This window comes from Mustela erminea, chromosome 16 (assembly GCF_009829155.1).
Source record: "Mustela erminea isolate mMusErm1 chromosome 16, mMusErm1.Pri, whole genome shotgun sequence".
Lineage (NCBI taxonomy): Eukaryota > Metazoa > Chordata > Mammalia > Carnivora > Mustelidae > Mustela > Mustela erminea.
The window spans coordinates 83,882,253-83,891,975 of record NC_045629.1 but is presented as its reverse complement, the minus strand read 5'-3'; the positions used below and the strand labels follow the sequence as shown (position 1 = coordinate 83,891,975).

General features: G+C 64.0%; 1 protein-coding gene across 2 annotated transcripts; it reads right to left on the bottom strand.

Annotated features, from left to right (window-relative positions):
• Positions 1-269: 269 nt before the first annotated feature.
• On the bottom strand, positions 270-8,942 carry LOC116575227 (cytochrome P450 11B1, mitochondrial-like). 2 transcript variants are annotated; one of them, XM_032316491.1, is made up of 9 exons: positions 8,704-8,942; positions 8,146-8,301; positions 4,225-4,424; positions 3,880-4,083; positions 3,450-3,604; positions 2,208-2,374; positions 1,698-1,776; positions 1,403-1,600; positions 270-1,157 (listed from the first exon to the last, which is right to left on the bottom strand). In XM_032316491.1, exons 1-9 carry the CDS (start codon positions 8,940-8,942, stop codon positions 1,044-1,046), a joined length of 1,512 nt encoding a protein of 503 aa, XP_032172382.1. In that variant the 3' UTR covers positions 270-1,043. The 2 variants fall into 2 exon arrangements, with proteins under 2 accessions (XP_032172382.1, XP_032172383.1); XM_032316492.1 differs by lacking the exon at positions 1,403-1,600.
• Positions 8,943-9,723: the final 781 nt, after the last annotated feature.

The following is a 9,723-nucleotide window of genomic DNA, read 5'->3' as shown; positions in this document are numbered from 1 at the left end:
GGCAGGGCGGGCCAGACCAGGGTGGAGGGCAGCCCCTCCTCCTCACTGCCTTGCCTGGTTCTCCCCGGGTGAGGTGGGGGTGGGGTGGGGACGGAGGGCGAGCACAGCGACCCCACCCCCCGTCTTGGACTCCCGGTCCCCTTTCGACTCGTGGGTGTCACCTGGCCCCAGGCCGCGTGGGACGCACTGCTCGCTCCTGCCAGCTAGGAGACCCCAGCCGACTCTCAGCTGTTCAGAGCCTCTTCCTCCCAGGTCAGGGCTGGCCCCTGTCCTGAGGGTCACTGCAAGAGGGCAGCCGGCACCGCACACGGAGGGCTTCATTAAAGGGAGCATGTGCCTGTGCCTGGCTGTTATGGCCCCAAGCCTTCTTCTAGAGACTCCTCTGAGGTCGGTCACCCTGCGGCCAGCCAGAGGAGTCCACCTCCACCCAGCTGTCAGAGGAGGATCATTGGCCCAGATGTCCCCGGCAGCTCCTTGGAGGCCATCCTTCCAGGACACACGACTCCCGACCCGCGCATCTGGTTCCCCGGCTGGGTGCTTCAGCCACAACCAGAGCCTGGCAGTGCCGGGAGGACCCAAGCAGCCTGAGCGCAACAGGTAGGGGGACTGAGAGCCCAGCTCGAAGCTCTGGGCCGGACGAGAGCAGTGCAGACAAGGAGTTTGAAGTGGCAACGGGCAAGACGGAGGGAGCCCCAGCTGTCAGCTCTTCATGGGGACAGAGTTGAGTACAGAGGCTGAGGGTTCCCCGAGAGACTAGACAGGGAGGCGGGCGCAGGGCGGGTCTGAAGACCCTGGAGCTAGTGTGGGGCGACTGGGCTCTAAGGCCCTCCGATGGTGCTCCTTGGTGGACAGGGCGCTGGCGGGACTGAGCACGCAGCCAGGACGTGCAACCGAGAGTCATCCCCGACCCTTCGAGCAAGGTGCTGGCCTGGCCGCACAGTGTCGCGGGGCAGGGAGCAGGGCTCTTGGGCGATAACAGGGTGGCCTGGGGTCAGGCAGGGAGGGGCTGGTGGCGCGGCTGTCCCCACAGCATGGTGACGTGACTAGTTGATGGCCCGGAAGGTGAGGAGCGGGAGGGTGGAGGGGATCAGGATGAACTGGTACGTCATCTTTATATCCTCCTGCGTGAGGGTCTCCACCAGGAAGTGGTTCAGCACCTAGGACAGAGGCGCGGCTTCCACCTGCACAGCTGCGCAGCCTGGGGTCTGGCCCAGCCTCCCCCTCCTCCTCCTTCCTGGGCCCTGCTCCGTGGGCTGCGTGCCGTGCCGGGGAAGCCAGTGGTTCCCAGCCAGGCCGCCCAGCACGCCCACCCCTCACCCCACTCACTTCCCCCCACCCCCACCCTGGGCCGGGCCCGGGCAGTGGCATGTCATTGCGGCCAGGGCAGCCCTGGCCTGCTCACGTGGTGCAGCAGCAGCAGCATCTCTGTCTCTGCCAGGCGCCGCCCCAGGCACTGGCGCAGGCCGAAGCCGAAGGCCAGGCTGGGGGACCTGGTGCCAGAGCTCCTGCTGTCCAGCCAGCGCCTGGGATGATAGCGCTCCGGCCTCGGGAACACAGAGGGGTTTCGACCCAGGGAGTAGAGCAGCACCTTGACCACGGTCTGTAGAGAGGTGGGGAGGGGCAGCGTCAGCGCCTCGCTGCGGACAAAGGTCAGCCGGGCCTGGCGTCTGCTGCAGGGGCTGTGGGGCCCCACTCACCCCTGCCGGGATGTGGTAGTTCTGCAGCACCACGTCCGAGCCCACCTGCCGGTCCAGTGAGATGCCCACGGGGTACAGCCTGTGCACAGGGGCGTCCAACGGGGACCTCAGCTTCACCCGGACCCTCGCTTGCGTTCTGCGGCCTTCCTAGCCCAGGAGGCACCGGCGAGGGCGAGGGGAGCTCCCCGCCACGCCCACAGGTGGCTTCGGGCACTGGGAAGCCCAGACCATGAGGGGCGGGCTCCCTGCACCTCCGGAGCCCAGGCAAAGCTCTCCTGGCCTGAGCGGTCCGGCCGAGGAGGGCGCAGCCGAGGGGGCGCCCAGGGCGCTGAAGCGGGATTCCAGGGAGAGAAGCGCCCCTATCCCTCAGGGAGAAGAAGAGGAGCTACAGGGCACGCATCTGGGGCAAAGCTGCTCGTCAGCCCCAGGATCTGTCTGCAGGTCCGCTGAGCACGGCTCTCCAGACACTGGGGCCGGGGCACCGGGGCAGCCAGGGTCTGCCACACCCACCTCAAGGTCTCCTTGAGGGCCGCCCGCAGCAGGGGCAGCTCTGTGGTTGCCCTCTGGGGATTCTCAGTGATCCCGGCCTCGGCCACCAGGCTCTCCTGGCGTAGGGCCTGCTGCACGTCAGGGTTCCGCGCCAGCTCGAAGAGAGTCATCAGCAAGGGGTAGGCCGTCTGCGGGAGCCACGGTGCGGGGCTCAGACCCTGGCACAGGCCACGCACCTCCGACCCCAGGGGCTCTCCCCCAGGAAGACGCCCTTCCCCCGGGGGTGGACGTGCGTGCCCAGGGAAGCACCGACCCTGGGGATCTGAGACCTCAAGATCTAACCCTCGCCTCATCTGCTTCCACTGAATCCCTCAGGGAAGGTGTCCCCATGTTTGGTGAAGACCCAGGCCGCCTCCTCCCATCCCCCAGGGCCTGCTTCTCACCCTCCTCGGGGGTCCGTCTACTCAAGTGTATAGGTATGGGGGGTGCGGGGGTGCAGCCCTTCATCCCCAGACCCCTTGGCACCCACTGCGTCCTGTCCCCTGGGCTCCCATAGGCAGGTCAGCCCAGACCCCGGGGTCCCAACAGGAACGGGCCACCCTGGACCCTCAGTGGCCGAACCGTAGCCTCTGCTCATGGGCTTTCTCCAGCCAGCGCTCTGTGCCTCCGCTCAGAAGCCTGCGGGCCTGGCCCAGAGCAGGACCTCAGGGATGCTGGCAGATGAGGGTTGGCTTAGGGCAGGAGGCTCACGGCACTCCACACCCTGGGACCTGCCTGCACCTCCCTACAGCACCCCGGCCCCGGGGCTGGGCTGCCAGCTGCTCTCTCTTCCACAAGCTGGAGCCTCCGCTGCCCTCTGTGTCTTCAGCCCATCACCTCCGAAGCCTCTGTAGCGACCGCCCAACGGACCGCGGCCCCGGCAGGGGCTCCTTGTGCGGGCATTCCTGCTTGTGCGCACCCCTCCTTGTGCAGCGGCCCCTCGGCCCCCTCCTTCCCAGGGCCCAGACGTCGGCAGGGGTCTGCGCTGCTGCATGTTGCTGGGCCTCACCCATTCTGCACTGGGCCTGGAGCACGCTTCCCTCCAGAGCGTCTGCAAACCCTTCCCTGGGAAGATCAGCTCCGGAGTGCTCTCCCCCCCAACCCCCTCAGATCAGAGCCCTCCATCCGCTCCAAACAGGGCCTGTGGGAGCCACGCGGCATGGGGGTCTCTGCCTGCAGTCAGGAGGCTCCGAGTGCTAGGGCAGGGCTGGCTGCCGGCCTGACCGTGTCCACGCTCCCGGCGGTGAGTTCGATGGAGTTGGCCCTGACTGCCTCCAGGGTCATGTCCGCGTGCATCAGCAGCTCCCCCACGATGCCGCTGTAGTGCTGTGGGCCGCCGAGGGCCAACTCCTGGTAGATTTTCTGGATGGCATTGTTGGCTGTGCGGAAGGGAGAACAGGGGCCTGGGCCGGGTGCTGGGCAGCACCTGTCCCCATGCCGCCACCTGGCAGCCCCCCCACCCCCAAGACTCCCTGTTCCTGCGCCAGATACTCAGGACCGGCCCAGCCCAGCCTCCCTGCCAAGTCTCTTGGGCCCCGAGGACAACATGAGCCCAGTGAAGTGGCTTCAGCGCCCCCCACCCCGATTTCGGTGAGCGACTACTGGGGGCCCTGGTGTCCTTGCTACCCGGCACTGCCCCGTCTCTGGGCCTCACCGTACTGGAAGATGTAGTCCCAGGACTCGAAGTGCTCCTTCCACACCCTGGCGCTCGTCCAGCGTGACAGGTCCCTGGGCATGAACATGAGCTGCGCGGTGGACTTCAACATGGCCTCCAGGGCCCGGATGAACTGCAGGCTGGCAGGACTCGGGCTAGGGCCGAGGAGGCCCAGCCGCTCTCCAAAAAGGGCTAAATTGCTGGCTGAGGAGAGGGTATGGCTGCTGAGCCTCGGGCAGCCGATGGCCTCACGGGGGCCTCCTGCAGCACACCCACACGGTCCCAGTCCAGTTCCTGGCTGCCCCTGCCCCTGCCCCTGCCCCACAGAGCCCGGCACCTCCCTACCTTCTACGGTGTAGTTGAGGATGCTCGGCTGGATGTCCAGCGTCAGACTGCCCCGGGCATTCTGCAGCACTCTTGACTTCAGGGCCTTTGAGAAATCCCTCGCCACCCTGTCCACCATGGGGATGTACTTCTGCACCGCCTGCGGCGACAGCACGTCCGGGTTGAGCTTCAGCCGGTTCGCGCGCCATTCGGGCCCGTTTCTGGAGAGCAGAGACAGGAGCTTCAGGGAAGCCGGAGTCAGCCGCTCGGGGCCAGCCCCGGACACATCTTCTCCGGATGGGGTGTGGCGGGGGGCGCGGACAGGGAGCTGCCTGCTGGGCCTGAGGGGCAGATGCCTGCCTGTCGGCCTCAGCCGCAGCCCTTTCTCTGAGGGAAGCCTTGCGTGCTGTGCCCAGCGTGCTCCCGTCCAAAGAGGGGCTGACCCAGAACTTCTGCCTGGCCACGCCACGAGTGGGTTCCTGGCGTTCACTCGTGCACACCTACAGGTCCCCTGCTGGCCCGTCAGCACCCGTCTGGGCCGTCCCTGTCCCGGGAGGAAGGAGGGAGGGGCGACTTCCTGTCCGCCTTTGCCACCCTGCTCACACCAGGCCCCAGAGGCAGAGGCCCGGGGCCCGCTTCACTCCCACCCTCCCCGTTGCTGAGAGTGCTACCCCTGTGCCAGTCACACCTAGTCCGCCCCGGCCCGTCTCCTGGTCCTCCAGGGCAGGAGCCAAACCACGGGTCCTGCCACGTGCTCAGAACAGAGCCCAGAATTGTATTTCTTCCTTTCCCAGCTGCATGACTTTTGTTTCTTTTTCTTGTCTGATCGCTGTGGCTACACCTCGAGTGGGTAAAGAAGCAGTAATAAAATGTTCTCCCCGCCTGTAGATGGCATGAGACTGTATAGAGGGAAAGCCCTAAAGCGTCCAGCAGTGAAACCAACACAAAACAAAAAGAACTGACAATGGAATTCAGTCAGGCCGCAGGACACAGAATCAATACCCAGAAACCTGCTGGATTTCTGTACACTCATGAGAAGTAGCAGTAAGAGTATGAAGAAAACAGTCCCATGTACGGTCGCACCCAAAATAACAAAATATCTAGGAATACGCTGAACCAAGGAGGTACGAGCCCCGTAGTCAGAAAAGTCTACGGCACAGAAGAAAGAAACAGAAGGAAATGGAAAGCCATCCCAGGCTCATGGTAAGGAAGAACCAGTCTTGTTAAAATGTCCGTGCTGCCCAAAGCAATCTACAGGTTCGCTGCAATCCTTATCACAAGAGCAACATTTTTCACGGACTAGAACAACGAATGCTAAAATTTGGAGGGGACCCCAATAGACCTTGACTAGCCAAGGCAACCTTGAGAAAGCAGAAGGAAGCCGGAACCCCGGAGCCCCAGATTTCCACCCAGACGACAAAGCGCTAGCGATCAGTTCTGTGTGGTGCTGGCACAGAAGCAGGCACACCCATCGATGAAGGAGCATAGGAAGCCCAGAAGCAAACCCATGATTGGACGGTCCACTGTATGGCCGACCTATGACGAAGGCGGCAAGGACACCCGATGGGGAACGACCGTCTCTTCAACAAATGGCGCTGGGAAAGCTGGACAGCCCCAAGCAGAAGAATGAAACCGGACCACTGCCTTACGCCACACAGAAAAATAAACTTGACATGGATGAGAGACCCGCGTGTGAGACCTGAAACCACAAAACTCCTAGAAGACAAGGCAGGCAGTAATGACTCTGCCACGGGCCACAGAAACATTTTTCTAGATGTGTCTCCGGAGACAAGGGAAAGAAAAGCAAAATTAAGCTATCTGCACCTTGCCACAATTTGGAAAGGTTTTGCCCAGCGAAGAAACCATCAACAGAAGGAAAAGGGGGAAGCTCCTGATTGGCGGAAGATACTTGCCAGTGGTACGTATGATAACCTTAATATCTAAAGCATACAAAGAACCCAAGCAGCAGCACACCGAGCAAACACACTATCCCATTAAAAATGGCAGAAGACCGGAAGAGACCTTCTTCCACGGAAGACCTCGCAATGGCCAACAGACACGTGAGCAGGCGCTCAGCAGCACCCATCATCAAGGAGGTCCGCGTCCGCTGTAAGGACACATCACCTCCCAGTGGTCAGACGGCTAAAATCAGAATCACAAGAAACAAGGGGCGTTGGCGAGGATGTGGAGAGAGGGGAACCCTTGTGTGCCGTTGGTGGGAATGCAGACGGGTGCAGCCCCTCTGGAGAAAAGTGTGGAGGTCCCTCAAAAAGCTAAAACGAGTTCCACTACTGGTCATTTGCCCAAAGACAATGAAACCACAAATGCGACGAGATACCTGCCCCCTGTGTTTCCTGCAGCACGGTTTCCGATGGCCCGGACAGGGATACAGAGAGATACTCGTCCACATGATGGGGTACTACTCGGTCCCTAAAAGGAATGGGATCTTGGCCATTTGCGAGCCCATGGATGGACGCAGAGGGTATTAGGCTAAGTGAGAAATGTTAGTCAGGGTAAGACAGATTAGTATAAGGTTTCGCTCACGTATGGAATTGAACAAAGCAAATGAACAAAGACACAGAGAGATCAAACCAAACGCGGAGTCTTAAATCCAGACAACAAACTGTGGTTGCAGGAGCGGGAATTCGGGGGTGGGGGACGGGGACCCAGAGTGCGCGCGTCGGGGTGAGCGCTGAGCAGCACATGGAAGTGTTGAGTTTTCCACCGGACCCCGGGTCCTCGTGCGCGAGTTCATGGGAGGACACGTCCGTGAGCCGGAAGTAGCCGCAAGAGGAGAACAGGAGCGGAACAGGAGAGGGAGGGGAGGAAGAGAAGGGGAGACAGGCTAAGAAGAGGGGGAGGGGAGGAGGGGGAGGAGGGGGGGGAGGGGGTGAGGAGGAGGAGGGGGAGGGTGAGGAGGAGGAGGAGGAGGAGCTGGGGAGGAGGAGGAGGGGGAGGGGGAGGAGAGAAGCGTTCTCCCCCACAGGCTGATGAGGACACGGTTGGACCAGTTTTCTCCCAGGGCACCAGGGCCCAGGCCAGTATGGACGGAAGCCCTCAGCGCACGGCGGGGAGGCCCCTGCATTCTCAGCCACACTCAAGCAGAAACACCTTCTTGGCTTCAGCTGGCCGCCGGCAGGTCGTCAGAACGATCGCGTGCACACACGTGCACACTTGCACACCAGCGCACACACGTACCCCCGGAGAGATGCGCATACCACAGCGGGACGCCTGCACATGCGCTCGCTGACCAGGACGACACGCGTGAGCACGCCCACAAAGAACACACGCACCGCTGCCACAGCACAGCTGGAGCGCTCAACCCACGCGCACACGGAGACACGCGCACGTATGTAGCACTCACAGCGCACACCTACTCCGAGGCTGCGGACAGCTCCAGCCAGGAAGCCACACACACACAGGCACATGCACAGGCTCACGCTCGCACGGGCACCCGCTTAGAGTTTCGCTTCTGAACAAGGGCGCCTTTCCTACTGCCTGCCCTCTCCCCACCCCAGCCTCCCCATCCTGAGCTACCTGCGCTCACCTCGAAGTCCCACAGGGGACCTCGTGCAGAGGGCTGCAGTCCGGGGGGGGCCCTCAGGCTGACATGGACGCCTGGCCGGTGACCCCTCCCCCAGGCCTGGGCGTCCCAACCTATAGGAAGGGAGAAGCCCACCCTGCCGGGACAACGCGCGGAGGCGGGTGCAGAGTGGGTGCTCCCTAGTGCCAGTGGTCATCCTTCCTGGGGTCCCACAGCCCCTTCCCACCCCTGCGACACACAGGGCCCACCTGCTCTCAGGATGTCCCTGGCCAGGGGCGCTTGTGGGCTTCTGGACCTGGCTGGACCCTGCACTGGGACGCGCGCCACCTGTGCCCCCCCCCCCCGCCCCGGCCCCGTCCCCCGCCCTCCCCGCCACTGCCACCCCGCCTGGCTCTCACAGCAAGAACACGCCACATTTGTGCCCACGATGCTGTCGGTAGGCCAGCCAGGGATCCAGGAGCGGCCGCCAGGGCTGAGGGCTCTCGGCCCGCTGCAGGCTCTCCACATCCTCGGGCAGCATCACGTACACCATGTGTGTCCCTCCCACGTCATACCTGCGGGACAAAGCTCAGATCCCTGCCAGAGGGGCCTGCCCTCCCCTGGGCCTCGTTCAGCAGCACCAAGCCGGCCTGTCTCCGGGGGCCTCTCCCTTCCAGAACAGGCGCTCCCTCCCGCTGTCTAAGGCAGGAAGCCTCTGGGGCTCTGCTGTCTCACTCCGCCCGGCCTGCCAGGGACTGCTCCGTCCTCACTGAGAGCCGCCGCCTCCACGGTCAAAGGCCCAGAGCAGCCACCGCTCGGCTCCCACCCTGCCTTCGTGAGGGCGCAGACAGAGCCCAGGCCAAGGGCGCCCGGCGGGGACGTGGCAGCGCTGGTGCAAGGCGCCCGGCCGGGACTCAGCCGTCTGGAGGGACAGCCGGTTAGGGTGCTCTCGGCCAGGCGGGCAGGAAGGGCTTTACCTGAAGATGGGCCCCAGCTCCTGGAAGGTCCGGTGCATCTCCAGGTGGAGGTTCTCGGAGCCCTGCTCCTTCCAGATCTGCAGCAGCCTCAGCCACTTGTTGCCGGGGCACTGGGGGATGGCTTCGAAGGGCAGCACCGCCTTGGGGGCCTGAGCGGCTCTGGTGCCCAGTGTGCGTGCACAGCTCAGGGACAGCCGGCGCCCTGCCAGCCACCGGCGTGCCTTTGCCCCCAGTGCCATTCTGAAGCTCCCTCCGCCCCTGGGCAGCGCAACCCTTTTATCTCGCCAGGAGGCCTGGAGCGGCCGACCTGACCACGTCACGGGAGAAGCTGTCCCTGGACCAGGCCAGGAAACCCAAGGCAGGGGTCAGGGCTGGAGGCCTCCGGCTGGAGGCAGAGGAAAGAGATGGATGGGTGCCTTGTCTCCCACTGACGCAAGACCTGCGGGCGGGGTGGCTGGTGAGAGCCTGTGCAGGGTCTGGCCTGGGGGCTCGGTGGGGTCGGCCGGTCGGGGTAGGGGCCCTTCCGTCCTTCCCGTGGGGAATAGAGAGAGAGGAGAGCCGCCTGGGACAGGAGCTGGGGACGAGCGAGGGCCTCCATCCCATTAACGCACGGGCCTTTCTGTCTGCTCCTCCCCAGGCCTCTGGCTAGGTGCAGGGCACCGGGACTCAAACCAGGAGCCCTGAGCTGGCAAGAGTCCCCGAGTCCCCGCCAGTGAGGCCTTTCAGTGCTGGGGGTCAGTCAGAGGAACCCAGAGACACACCTGGGGATGGCACTGATGTGGCGGAGGCCCCGGGAGAGGCTCGCTCGCCTTGGCCCAAGCTTGGCCGGCCCGCCCGGGCCTGTGCTCGGGGCCCACGCCCTCCCTTCTCCTCCTTCGGAAGGGGGCTCTCCCGGACGCAGACTCTGAGCGCAGGCCGGGGGCAGCGTGGAGTCTGTGCTGGGGGGTGCTGCGGGCGTGGGCTGTCCACCCTCTGCAGGCTGGGCCCGCGGGTCGGGGTCCAGGGCACCTATCCCCCCGA